At 32.4% G+C, this 14,927-nt stretch overlaps 1 protein-coding gene across 4 annotated transcripts in view; it reads left to right on the top strand.

Moving 5' to 3' along the window:
* The window catches only part of SCAI (suppressor of cancer cell invasion), a 112,410-nt gene extending 97,831 nt beyond the window's left edge, over positions 1-14,579 (top strand). For all 4 annotated transcript variants that reach the window (XM_032478422.1, XM_032478423.1, XM_032478424.1 and 1 more), the window contains one exon: positions 5,497-14,579. In XM_032478422.1, the coding sequence (XP_032334313.1) occupies positions 5,497-5,643 (147 nt within the window). In that variant the 3' untranslated portion in view covers positions 5,644-14,579. The remainder of the gene's footprint in view (positions 1-5,496) is intronic.
* Positions 14,580-14,927: the final 348 nt, after the last annotated feature.

Below are 14,927 nucleotides of genomic sequence, written 5' to 3'. Positions count from 1 at the left end.
CCCATTTATTTAGGTCTTCTTTAGTTTCTCGCAGCAATTTTTTTGTGGTTCTCATCATACAGGTCTTACATATGTCTTATTAAATTTATTCCAAAGTATTTCAAATTTGGGGATGATTGTAAATAGAATTATATTTTTTATTTTATTTTCTAATTATTTGTTGCTAAACATAGAAAAACTGATATTTTTAAAGTTAACCTTATAGCCTGCATTCTTGCTAAATTGAAGTATTAATTCTATTAGCTTTCTTTATGTATTCTTTAAGATTTCCTATGTACATGATCATGTCATCTTCAGACAAGAATAGTTTTACTTCCTGCTTTGCAATCTGTATGCCTTTTATTGTGTGTGTGTGTGTGTGTGTGTGTGTGTGTGTGTGTGTGTATGTGTGTGAGTGTGAGTGTGAGCGTGAGCGTGAGCGTGAGCGCGCACATGCGCACACATGCTTTATTTCAGGGCTAGGTCTTCCAGCAAAATGGTGAATGGAAGTAATAAGAATGAATATCCTTGCTTTGTTCCTGGTTTTAAGGGAATAATTAATTATTTACCAAAAATTACAATGTTAATTGTTAGTTTTTCATAGATACCTTTTTTCAGGTTGTCTCAGCTCCTGTCTATTCCTAATCTGCTGAGGGTTTTTATCAGGAATGAGTATGAAAGATAGTCAGATACTTTTTTCCTGCATTAATTGATTTTGATATATATTAATTCTGTTAATATGGTGACCAGCATTGATTGATTTTCTAATAGTAAGTCAACCTTGTATATCTGGGCTAAACACACTTTGTGGTCATGTATTATCCTTTTGCATTTGCTGGATTCAATTTGCTAGTATTTCATTATGGATTTTTACACCTGTTTTTATGAATGATTATGGCATTTAATTTTCTTTTCTTGTAATGTCTTCATGTGGCTTTGTTATCAGGGTAATGCTGACTTCATAAATTGAGCTGGCTTGTGTTTCATTCTCTTGTATTTCTTAAAGAATTTCTTTAAGACTGGCATTACTCCTTGAATGGTTGAAAGAATTCTTCAGTGAAGCCATCTCAACCTGGGGTTTTCTTTTTGGGATGTTTTAAATTATACATTCAATGTCAAAGGCTATTCATTTTTTTTCCTTAGTCAGTTTTAATCACTTGAAAGTCATTTGTCTAATTTATTGCCAAAAAATCATCGATAGTATTCCATTATCCTTTTAATCTCTATGGACTCTCTGGTGATCTTTCATGCCTCATATTGGTAATGCTTCCTGTCTTTTTTTTTCTTTTTCAGCCTAGCTGAAGGTTTATTAATGTTAATTATCTTTCCAAGTAAATAGCTTTTGCTTTCATTGATTTTTTTTTACTACTGTTGTCTCTTTTCTATTTATTTCCATTCATACTTTATTGTTTTTCTTCTTTTTAATTACTTTGATTTTAATTTGCTTTTTTAATTCCTGTATTTTAAAACTTGGTTCCAAAACTTTTCTCTTCTAATACAAGCCCCTCCTTTTTAAGCACTGCCTTAGTTATCTGATTTTAATAGTTTTAAATTTATTGAGACTTGTTTTGTGACACAGCATATGGATTATCTTGATGAAGGTTCTTTCTGCACTTGAAAAGAATGTGTATTCTGCTATTATTAGATGGAGTGATGTATATTGGCAATTCAGTTTGATGTTCAATTATTTTAAATAATGTTCTTCAAGTCTTCTATATCCTTACTGATTTTCTGTCTGATTTTTCTCTCTCTGATAGAGGACTATCTAAACCTCTAATTATAATTGTGAATTGGTTAGTTTCGTGCTATTTTTTCATTGTGCAGTTTGAAGCTGTTATTGAGTTCATACATACTTAGAGTTGTTATGTATTCTTGTTGAAGTTACCTACTCGTCATTAGGATATGTCTGTCTTTATGTGTGGCAGTAGTCCTTGACTTGCAGTCTACTTTGTTCAATATTAATATAGCTATGCCTGTTTTCTGGTTTGTGTTTGCATGGCAAATCTTGTCTTATCCTTTTACTTTTAACCTATGTCTGTCTTAATATTTATTCGTTTACAGAAGGAATCAAGTACATTTTTGTTTGTTTACAAGGTGCTTTTCCAAGCAGTCATTCTTGAGATCCTGAGGGTTTTGTTCCTTTTTCTTTTCCATTTTTAAAAAATGAAGGTACTTGGGATTTAACCCAGAACCTCATGCATGCTAAACATGCGCACTACCACTGAGCTGTTTATTACCCTCCACCGCCCACTCCTCCCCATCTTAGTATTTAAAGTGGACTTCTTTTCAACAGCATTAGTTAGGACCTGCTTTTTAAAATCTAGTTTGACCATCTCTACCTTTTACATGACATTTTTAGTTTTAAATTACATTTCAATTAAATGTAATTTTAATAAAGTTTTATTTAAATATACTATTCTTTGTTTTCTATTTGTCCTGTCTGGGGTTTGTGCCTTCTTTCTTTCCTGCTGTCGTCTTCATTTGAATGGTTTTGTTTTGTTTTGCTTTAGAATTTTATTTTAACAACACTTGATTTATGCTGTATCTTGTTTCGCTTTTTTAGCACCTCTTTACAGTTAATGTAATTATCTTATGAGAGTATACTTCCATTTTCTCACTCTTCATCTCTATGATCATCATTCATTTGACTTTTATGTATGATATATGCTGTTAGATATTTTGGGTTATCATAGCGGTATATAGTCAGTTATCTTTTTTTAAAAATGTTTAATGAGGAGGAAAAACCTTATATGTTTATAATTTCTGGCACTTTTAATTTATTTATTTAGAGTCAATTTTCCATCTGTAAGAGAATTTCTCTTAGTACAGAAAATTTTTTATCATTTCTTATAGTGTATATCTGGTGGTGATTAATTTTCTCCTTATTTTTCTGAAACAGGCTTTATTTCACTCTGATTTGTGTGTGTGTGTGTGAACCATGGGTTATTTAGAAATATATTATTTAGTATCTAAAATTGGGAATTTTCAAAGTATCTTCTTGATTTCTAATTTCTTTGTGGTCAAATAATATATTTTGTGTGATATGAGTCCTTTTAATTTATTGAGACTTGCTTTATTTTCCAGAATGTGTTCTATAATGGTAAATGTTCTATGGGTACTTGAAGTGAATGTATATGCTGCGACTATTGGATGAGGAATTCTATGAGTGCCTGTTAGATCATGTTGGTTTATAATGTTCAACTTCTTCATTGCTTTACTGGTTTTCTGAATATGTGTTCTATTATTGCAGTGCATAACGTGTCTTTTCATTTTCCTGTGACTGTTTTAAAGATTTTCTCTTTATATTGGTTTCCTACAATTTGATTATGATGTACTACCTTGGTACAGTTTTCTTTGTTGTTGTTATTGTTGTTGTTGTTTTTTCCTGCTTGGGGTTTATTGAGCATTTTGGATCTATCTAAATATCAAGATATCTAAAATATTTTGGAGTATTTTCAGCCATTGTATCTTTAAATATTTTTTTCATCTCTCCTCTTTTTCTCCTGCTCTGGAACATTCATTACGTATATATTAAACAATCTAATATTGTCCCACAGGTCACTGATGTGTCTTCATTTAAAAAAAAAAATTTTTTTTCTCCCTGTGTTTCAGTTTCTATTGCTGTCTTCAAATTTACTGATTTTTTTTCTGCAGTGGCTAATATGCTCTTAATCCTATATCCATTTAATTTTTCATTTCAGGAATTGCACTTTTCTCATCCATAGAAGTTCCTTTGGGTTGTTTTAACATTTTCCATTTCTCTTCTCATTATATTTATGTTTTCTTTTGTGCCCTTGAATGAATAATAATACCTAAAGTCCTTATCTGCTAATACTATATTCTCTATCATTTATAGGGTTTTTTAAAAAGTTTTTCATACTGGGTAGGGGTCTCATAGTCCTAATTCTTTGTATGTCTAATACTTTTCTGTTAGACCATGAGCATTGTGAATTTTCTGATTCTGAATTCTGGATTTTGTTGTTTTTCTTTAAAGAGTGTTGGGCTTTGTTCTGGCAGGAGTTAAATTACTTGAACATCTCTTTGACCTTTTCATGGCTTGTTTTTAAATTTTTAGGGGTAGATTTATTAGGGTAGCATTCAGATGTAGACTTATTTCAGCCTAATACTAAGAAGCATGATTTTTCTGGGGTGTCTTTCATATGTTGCCTGTTTTAAAACATATTCTCCACTCTGGGAGGTGTTAGCTCAGAATTCAGACATCTCCCAGCCCTGTGTGAGCTGAGAGAATTGTTCAGTTTAAAATAGTCCTCTAGTGGTTTCTGGTTTTGATTTTTTTTTCTCTATTTTTTGGATTTTTGAACATTTTATTATTGTCACTCCTTATAGTATTTAGTGTGATAAAACAAAAATTTGGTCTTTGTAATGTGTAATGATTGAGGCCTACAGGCAGGAGAGAGATAGAAACAGCATTTGAATATATGGACTGTCTTGTTAGATACATAGAAAAGTAGTAACTTATTTTTTCAGAAAATTTTAAATACATGGCAAAATTGTAGTCTATAGACATGACCAGATGAAAAAGAATTTCCAAATGAAAATCACTTGATTCTTGAAATTGTTTCCTTTTGCTTCCATGTAATTACAAAAACTATTTTCTTTTTTCTTTTATTCCTTTTCTGTCCTACTTTTTTGTTTTTTCCCCTGATCATTCATCTCTCCTTTTAGAGACTCTTTTTCACTCTCTTTGCTAATATTCTCAGAAATCTTATCTATTTTCCTGGCTTTAATATTTATCTCCATGCAGGTTATATCAGGGTATATGTTATATAGGTATATGTATACAGTATATAATATGACATAAACTGCTCAAACCTGTCTTCTCAGACACAGCCCTGAATTTTCAAATTCTACTTGAGGGGCAGTCCTATTGGTACAGCCCTTTACCTCAAACAAAATATGCCTAAAACCTGAAGCTTTATACTGTCACCAAATTATCTCCTCCTTTACATCTCTTTTTCTCTGGGTAGCTCTCAACTCTTCTTTCAAGTTGTCCATTCCTGAAATCTTACAGTCATTTTTGACACCTCCTTCTCCTATAATTAATTGCCGAAGCCCATTTTTTTTACCTTTTCTGTGCTTATGATGTCTTTTGTCTCATTTTAATTTCCACTGCAATATATTTATTTATTTATTCATTTAAGAGATACTTGTTGAAATTCTATATATGTTAGGATTTCCCTCCCCAGCAAGTAGGAATTATATGGTTTCCATAATATAGCATAGTGCCCAGAAATGATAGGCACCTTTAAATATTTGTGAAATAACTCACTAAATGAAGATATTGGGTTGAACCATATGAAATTATCATTTTTTAGGGTCAAAATGGTCAAATGTCAACAATTTCATATGTTCAACAAATCTATTACCAATATAAATGAGAAAAATATGTATTAAGTTACTCCTTAATATTGTTAATGTGAACAGTAATACTATTAATGTGTATAATTTTATTTCATTAAACTGTAATACTTGACTTTTCTCTTCTTTGCCTACCAGGAAACACGAAATTATCCAGAATCATATCCACAGCTGCCAAGGGATGAAACAGTGGAGAACCCTCATCTCCAGAAGCACATTTTGGAATTAGCATCCATTCTGGATGTGCGAAACGTGTTCCTTGAGAATACCATAGATGACTATTGAAACAAAAATCCTCTTGTTGAAACAAGTTTTCATTTGCCACAGATTTTAAATGGTGCAGTTTTCTAATGTGATGAGAGACACATAGTGGTGTTACTTAGTTTTTATTTTTCAATTTAGGACCACCATTTTAAAAACAAATGGAAAAAAATGTTCAAACTTTTAGGGTAACTGTTTTAAAATACAATATTTCAGGTCTTTTAAAAACTCGATTAATCTTGGAATTTTTATTTTTGGGTTTTGAGGTATGAATACTTACCTCCAACATCTAATCCTACGTTCAAATAGTCACTATTCTGACCCTGAGAAGAGTAAATCATTTATTTTTGTATAATGAGGAAAATCCAGCTCTTATACTTGGACATTAAAAGTGTGGATTTGAAAAATATGTAATTGTTCACAAAGATGAAACTAGCCAGCATGGACTACTAAAAATCAAGAACAGAGCCCTTCCATAATATTTCTTTTCATTCCATTTAGTAGGTAGAAAAATGTGTTTCTTTGAAGCATAATCAAGATAGTTCTTGAAATCATTTAATTCATTTAAATACTGTCAAAATTTCAGAAACTGTAGGATTGATTTGCATCTGAGAAGCTGAATCTTTAATTGGGGTCTTCATATGTATTATTTGGAATGTGTGAGTCTTGTATTGTCATGAGATATGTTTGCATATTTTGATTTCTTTGTAGTCTTTGAATGCTGGAAATGAAAAAGAACAACTTTTAAATATTTCATTCAAAAAATCAGATTGTTGGTTTCATAATACAGTGTTTCCATAGGAATCCTATTTAAGCCCTTATTATTTAAGGAGATCAAGTTCAGACACTGTCTAGATGGAAGTCTGTGGCATACAGTACAGAGTTGATACATAATCTTTTGTCTAGTTCAGATTTATGAGACTTCAAAGTCAGAAATGTTATTAATTTTAGTTGAGGGTAACTGAATTGTTATTTAACCTAAAATGGAAGTTGCTTTTGCATTGACAATTTGGAAATAGGATTTTTTAAAATTCCTTATCTTTAATATTTTATATTCATGCACAAGTTTTTTTAATTATTTCAAATAGGGCCCAGTGTATAATATAAAGATTTTTGTATTTTTATTCCCTACCATCCCCTTCATAATTTCACAGGCACTAGCTGTGACTTTTTTCCCCTTTTTTTTGACTCCACAGGATTCAAGCTTATAAATCCATGAATCAAAATGTCCTTCTGCCTGATTTTCTGTACAGGCTCACATTCTGCCTCTGGTAGCCCCAGGGGAAATGAGATGATGGCTTTTGGTACCTCTTTCGTGTGTCCCTAGGGAAATTTTACTGTAACATTTTTAACTTGGTTTTTGTTTCTGACACTGAGAATTATTTGGGTCTAAGTTATTCATAAACTTGTTCCAATTTGCTGATTTTTCATCTGAACTCTTGAAGTTACTCATCTTGGGCTTGGGGGATGTTGTAGGGTTTTGTTAATTTTTAAAAATTATTTTTTGTTTGTTCTTTTAAACACTATTTCAGAAAGCTTTGGAAAAGTTACCCCAGAGAGAGAGTTCCTTTGCTAGCGGGTTGTCTTTATCAGATAAAGACTGCTTTCTTTCTTTCTTTTTTCCCTCAGTACATTAGTAAACTTCATAGCTTTCCTTTCATAGCAGTATTCACCCGGACTAGAGCAGTAGACTGTCCTTAGTCTTCTGACCTCCTGTTTCAATTCCCTTGAAGTTCTGTGCCAGTAATGTTCCAAACAACACTTATTCGTCTGTTCTCTGATGCTTAATACAATATTTATCGTCCTGAGCTTTATCCTCACCTGATTAACATAAAGAACACTGGTCTGAGGACTGGGAGACCTGAGTTCTAATTCTGGCTTTCCTGATAACTAGCTTTATGCCCTTTGACAAGTGTCTTCATGTCTCTGCTTTTTAGCACTCTCATCTGCAAAATGAAGGTGTTGGTCCAAGGTTCTATCCAATCCTATGGTTCCATAATTTGAACTCTTCATTCCAAAAGACACTGATTTTCCCCACCCCTGCTACCTGGAAAGCTAGTTTCCCTTATTTTTGTATACACAACATTTTCTTTTCTAGATCATGTTTACCTTGTTTTTGTTCAAGAAAATATCTGGGTCCCACTTAGTTGTTGTGGAAACGGTTCAGAGAGACAATCTCCTGAAGAAATCAGAGCTTTTGTTACTAGAAACATGTTTATCTAAGAACAAGGGGTCTTAGAAATCACAGCTGGGACTTACAGAATGACATTGCTCCTTAAGCTAATAGTAGTGTAATTCCTTACTGGTGGTTAAAGATCTGAAGTGATCTTGAGAAGAAAACTGACCTAGAAAATTCTAAATTATTATTTTATTCATGCCTTCAAAATATGTGTATTGAACAACGACTATACTCTAGATTTTGTTTAGGCATCGGGGAAGCAGACAAAATAGACTTAAAAATCCTTGTCTTCAGGAAGCTTACATTCTAGTAGGAGGAGTCAGGCAATAAACATAATAAATGTGTAAATTTATGTCAGAAGGTTAAGTAGTATGAAGAAAATTTAGAACATGGTAAGGGAAATTTTTCATTTGTTTTTAGGCAGAGAATAATGTTTAAATGAGTGGTCAGGGTAGGCCTTATTGAGAAGGTTACATTGGTGCAAACACTTCATATTTCTTTGTCTTTTTTTTTTTTTTTTTACTTTTCATTATGAAAGTTTTAAACATACACAGAATTTAATAACCCTCTTGGGCCCATTACCCAGCTTCTACATTTTAAGACCTTACTTTAATCAAGGAAGGGGAAATGAAAACGGACACTCACTGGGATCAAGATGGCAATGGCAAAGAATCTCATTTCTCAATAATACTGCTCCCCTTTATGAATATAAAAATGTTAAACCCTTCATTTATTTATCTTTAGAATTCACAAAGATTTAAATTTGGGGACTAAGAACAAAGCAAGCAATAGGAAAGAGCACTTCTTTATTTTCAAATTGCACAAACTCCCCCTGGAGATTCTGATACAGTCTCTCACCTCGTTTAAGAATCACTGTAAACAAAATAGTATAACAGTGCAAGAAGTCAGTTATGTACTAAACAAAATTAAGCACAATGGGATTATTTTCTCTTTCTTTATCCTTGTAGTTCTGAAGTTGGTAATGCAACTGTCTTCCCAATTTTACAGAAGAGAAAGCTAAGACCTCCCCCCCACCCCGAAAAAACTTCAGTTTATTCATAAAAGTACAGCTGGAACTAAAACTCAGATCTCCTAATCTCCGCCCAGTCTTTCCAGGAGCTCAGGTTGCTTTCTATAATGAACAAGAAAGAAATAATTAGAGATTTATATTTTGGCACAAAGGTTATGGTATTTTTTTAACATATCAAATATTAAAACCAGTAAATCAATCAGCCGTAGCAAATTTTTATTTATTAATTACAAAAAATCCACAAGTCAGACATTTTAATCTTTGATTTTAGCCAGGATATATTCTTTGTGTGTGTGTGTGTGTGTGTGTGTGTGTGTGTGTGTGTGTGTGTGTGTTTTCTTCCTAGGAAGTGGTGCTCTCAAAACCTCTCAAAGCACATAGAATTTATTGTACCCTTTTTGTTTTTACCAAGTTGAAATGTTTTGAGATTATAAAAGCAAAGTGCAATCTAGAGTCATGACTGAAATTTTCCTGGTAAAGATCTGGGTTTTATCTTTTCCATACTTACGGCTACTCTGTTTTCTTCTTGCAGTAGAATTCCCTGAAACAGATTAAGTGGTGATTGAACTGAATTTCATTGAGATAAAGGGAAAAGCAACAAATCTGATTTATATATCAATCATAGAGCTTTCTTTAGCATTCTTCTCCAAATTTAATCTCTGACCTGTGTTTTAATTAATTGTGTTTAATTTAATTTCTGTCTCTTTGAAGGGTTTTGGACTCAGTTGAAAAATCTTCTACTTAGTTATCCACAGAGATTTGTAGTCAGCCACTGAGACTTGTAATCAGCCTTATGTGCAGAGGACATTCTGGACAGGAAATATAGTTGGGTACGAAGGTCTGCAAACTTGGCTACTGCCTGTGATTCAGAACCACCTCCCCACCCTAAGTGAGTAAAAAGATTTGATATGAATATGAATGGTATGAATCTCCTGGTGATATTTTGGGTGTATATGTTCCTGTATGTTTGGAGAGTATTAAGGGTATTTACATTGAGGGCTCTTTTGTTGTCCTTATTTATTTGAAATTTTTTATTTGCAATGGCATGTATATATTTTTGTGATGCTAAATGCAATCTCTGTGTATACTTTTTGTATATATGTACATATTTGTAAATATATTGGTATGCAATGATACAGTATGTGTATATTATATACCCATACCCATTGTGGGCTGAATTTATTTAAGTTCTGTGAGGACATCATAGTGGCATTGTTCATGCTGCTGTAATTAGGTTGTGGCTGTATCTCATTCATGAGCCTCTGTTTTGAGGGGCTTGTGTTTGGGTAAAGTGGGCTAATTTGGAATTGAAATTAGGATACGAAGATCTTAACAGAAAGCTGGATATTCTTAGCTTTAAAATCATCTGCCAGTTTCCATTTTAAACTGATGGTAAATTAGTGATATAAACCTGAAAAACTGAAGTATGTGAAACTGAGACACCAGCAGGTTTTTAAGCTATATTAGTCCTTTATTTTCTTGACCATAATTGAGTATTATTACCGACTAGTAAAGTATGTATTTACATTGAGAATCAAGGGGCAGTGGAAAAAATTACTTTGGTCACATTTCAAAATAGGAAAATGTCCTTTAAATAGGGAAATGTGTTCCTAGTTGCGATTTCAATATCAGATACCAGATTTTAATTTTGGAATAATTTTTTTCGCCAGTGTGTCTCATTTTATATCTGTCTCTGTGAGGCAGAAAAAGGGGCATTAGCTAGGGAAAGGCTTTACCTAGGTAGGATGGAATTTAATGAGGAACAGGAGGTTGATAATCTGTATATTTGCAGCAGCTATGATTATTTAGTCCTGTTTTGGCATTTCTAACTATAGATTTTTCTTATTGGAGTTGCTTATCAGATGAGTATGCTCATCTGAGAAAATGCTTCCAATGAATAAAATGCCTCCGGTTGTATTTCTTTGTCTCTATGAGACCACTGTGTTCTGCAAATTGATATATTCACACATGAAGTAGGATTTTTAATATTGGGTGCATGGTGTGCTGTAAAATTGGGGCCTTCAAACTTCTACCAAGGATGACAGGTAGGGGGGGATAAGAGGACAGTAAATATGTGCAGTGCCAATTTGTGAACCTACGGAATATCACAGAGATCAATGTTTGGTTATTCCTGCCCTCACTGGGCATGTTTATTTGCATGGAAGAGTGTAGAAGATGTTTAATATACACTTGATACACTTGAGTACATTTACCACAGAAATTAAGTAGAGGTTTTTTTGCATGATAAAAATATAACTGCAAAGCAACTGTTTACCCCATTATTTTTCAGAAGATTAAATCTATCTGATCCAATATTACATTATCTTAAAGAGAGAAGTCAGAAGTCAATTTTACTGTCCTCCAAAATGTTACATTTGCCTATTTATTGTATTTTTAATGTAACAGCCAATTATTCATAACACTTCTCAATTACAGTGTTAAATTTAAGTAGTTATAATAGCCTTTTTCTTAAATAAATATTAAAATTTGGTAATGTACTATTTCTGAAAAAAATCAGTGAAAGCATCCATAATGTCTGCTGTTGTGTTGTTTTAGTAACCAAATCATTCATTGCAGCTGGTGAGTAGCAGAGCAGATGTTGTGCTATTTAAAAGCCATGGAACTGATTCACACTTAGTATAGTCATTGATTTGAGGAGAGCAGCAGCAATAAAAAGTTAGTAGATGAGATTGACATTGTGACTATGACCTCTGGCTCTTTAACAGTTGTAAAACTTGTTACTTTGCAGTAAAATAAGAATTGGTTAGAAAACCATCCCTTTCCCCCTATTCTCCTGTCATCTTAAATGACACTTTATACCTGTTCGTGCTGTACCTCCAGTCCTTTCCTGGATACTGTGACCACTTTACTGAAGAAAAAAAATTTTAAGGCAATTCATTTTCCTTAAACTAGAATTTCAAAACATAATATTATACTATATCCCAGCATCACTGAATTTTTGAACACAGAGACTTATTGAGCATACCCTGTGTTTAAAGAAAAAGAATTGATGTGTGAATGGAATCAATCACCTATTGAAGGGAGGGGTATCAGAATGATGTAGGGGGACATACCCTTAATTGGGTAAAGATAAATGTATTAAATTAAGTATACCTAGTTTGCTGGTGCCATAAAAATATTTCCTTTGGAATTCTGTAGATATGAAATATTTTCTTAAGCTAAAAATTGGTATTTTTTCATTTACTAGTTTGGTGTAATACTGACTTTTGAGAATTCCATTTCTGCATAACATTGTTACTTAATCACTGATTAAAGCACCATTTCTTAATTTTAAAATGCTTTTGTTAATTTCTTTTGTGTTTTTAAGTTATTTTTTAAATTAATTATCAACTATTCTGAGCAGTATGATTTTTTAAAACATTTGAACAGGACTTTCAGATTTTTTTTTTAAAGCAGTTGGAGGTATATTAATTCTGCACTCTAGATTCATTTAACCATAAAGCCTGAATTTGGTCATAGAAAAAAACTATACATTGGGAATATTTTCCTATTTTTGGTGGATGATTCCAGTCTGTATCCCAAGACAATCATCTTTTTAGGTGTAGTATTGTCTGTTGAGACATTGGTAATTTCAGGTTCAGAATTTTTTTTTGGTTTTCTGATAGGCTTTATGGAATGAAAGTTAATACACTGAGTGTTTATATCACTTTTCAGAATGAGATAGGGAATTATAGCTAGCCTTCCTATAGGTCTGCAGTAAACAATACTTAAAGTTTTATATTATATCACTAATATTCTTTTATCTTTTGAAACTGTTGTGAATCTCCACTTGTCCATGATTGAAAATTAAGACTTGTAAACATTACAGATTGACCCATAGGTTTTCTCAAAACAACGAATCAGTAAGATCGACCATTGTAAAATGTGAAATGATCATTTATGATCATTGCAAAGTAAAGATTTCCAAACTATATAGGAATAACCAACCATTCTATTTAAAAAAAATCTTATTCCTACCCTCCTTTACATGTTACTGACTTTTTTCCAGCTTACGTGTTGTAGTGCACTAAAAGTCTGCAGGAAAAATGTTTTAGGGCAATAAGAATTTTTATTACTATTTCTTGCAGAATGAGCTTTTTTAAACTTGTTTATTTTTTATTAAAAATTACTTAATGGATTGGTAAAATATTTTAGGACTTTGTGTTTGTGCTTTTTGTAGTTCTTTGGTTACATTCCTCTTGTCACATGGATCATATGGCTAGTTCTCCAGCTGTTTTTTGTTTGTTGTTTTTTCATAAACCTTACCATTCAACAATCAGAAAGACATTTTTTGGAGGCTTCATCTAGTCGAGGTAGAAAGGTCTTAGGTATTAGAAAAGGCAGGCACAATGTCCTAACATTTTCATAGTAGAGCTTACAAGTGAAGGAATTTATCCAAATAGGTTATCTTCATTTTGTAGCACCAGTAGAAATAGTGGTTTCATTAATCATTGAATCTGATGAAGCAGTTTTAAATTATTTCTTACTTTACTCTTAAAGAATTTTGTCATTTCAGGCCACATTATTATTTTCCCTGAGAAGTTACCATTGTAAGATTGAATACCTTTTTCTTTATTCAAATCATCACTAAAGGTTAAGATAATCAAATAGGAGTTTAAATAAGTTATATTTGATCTTTTTTCCCTGAAAATAATGGTGAATCTATTTGTCTATATTATGAATATTAGGCAGAAATGCACTTGTTTCAATCATAGCATAAATTAAATTTGGAGAATATAATTACTTGATTTTCTAGTGGTGTGAAATACTTTTTAAAAATTGTGCTTGTCTGTAACTGAACTGTTATAGAATTGTAACACTATAGGGATTATAGAGTTATATTTATTAGCTCTCTTCGAGAGATTGAAGCACAATAACTTTCATGTAACAGTTCTTATCCAAGTGCTGCTAATCTGTTGTGCAAATAATTAAGCTATTTGGTTGCCTATCTAGCTATTCACAAATCACTGTAATCCTTGAGACGTAATCTTATTGTTCATTTGTATTAAATTTTGGGTATTGTGGGTTAATACTTTAGAACAAAATCCATCAACTCAGCTCTGAGACAAACCATTTGGATTCATTAGTTTTATGTGTTCTTAGTAGAATAAATTTTGAAGGGGCTATTTAATACCAATGACTAAGGGGGAAATTATATTGTCAATATCACTTGAACAATTGTGGTATTGTAAAAGTCTTATCTGTTGTGTTCCTAAATTGCTTAAGCCATACATATTCTTAAGGATGTTTTCCTATTGTGTTCCTTTTTCTGCTTTGTCTGTTATGGTTAATACTTAATAGATTTTAGAAATTGAGAAGTTATTGAAATACTTTATTTTCTTGATCATCACTTTTGACTCTTGTGTGGCGTGTGATTTGTCATAAAGGATAGTAAGCCTTTCACTACTTCACTAAATGAACTTCAGCGTAAACACTGTGATTCTGCAGAGCAGATTCAGTAGGCCCTTGTCTTTCCAATGTTCTCTTCTGTTTTATGGCACCTACCACCTTGAGGACGCTTAAATACTAGAGGATGGAAAGTTAAACGTTGTTTTGATGTTTATTGAATAACAAGATTACAGAATATTTGATTTTTGTTGTCAGCGTATTGAAGACATTTTTGCATTAATGTTCTCTAGGAATGTGACTACATTCATCAGGTGTGAACTCTTGTAAATGAATTTTGTATCTTGAATTCACGTATATACTAAGTGTATCATCAATATAAAAATAAACATTATTTGCTTACAGTTTTTGCTACTTTTTCAGAATTGTTATTACGTACTAAACTGATAAGAGATTGCCTCTTTCATATAATGCCTCAGACACTTTGAACAATCTTGGGGTTGTGGATTCGATGCTTATTGTTTTAGTTTGTAAATTTCTTATGCGTCCTAGGGGTGGTTTTTCCCTTCCCTTCTGGTGGTCAGAACTGGGAAACGCGGAGGGAGGGATTGTTTAAGGAGATTGGGTGGCAGTTGCTGGCTCTCTGGTGTTGGGTCTGGGCAAGAACTTCCACGTGGAATATCTGCCTTGGTTGGCATTGAGGAGTCCAGATACATGACGCAGGCTACTAATTTGTACTGTAACTTTGTAAAA

The sequence above is a fragment of the Camelus ferus genome, chromosome 4 (genome assembly GCF_009834535.1).
Source record: "Camelus ferus isolate YT-003-E chromosome 4, BCGSAC_Cfer_1.0, whole genome shotgun sequence".
Lineage (NCBI taxonomy): Eukaryota > Metazoa > Chordata > Mammalia > Artiodactyla > Camelidae > Camelus > Camelus ferus.
This window is presented reverse-complemented; position numbering and strand designations above follow the sequence as displayed.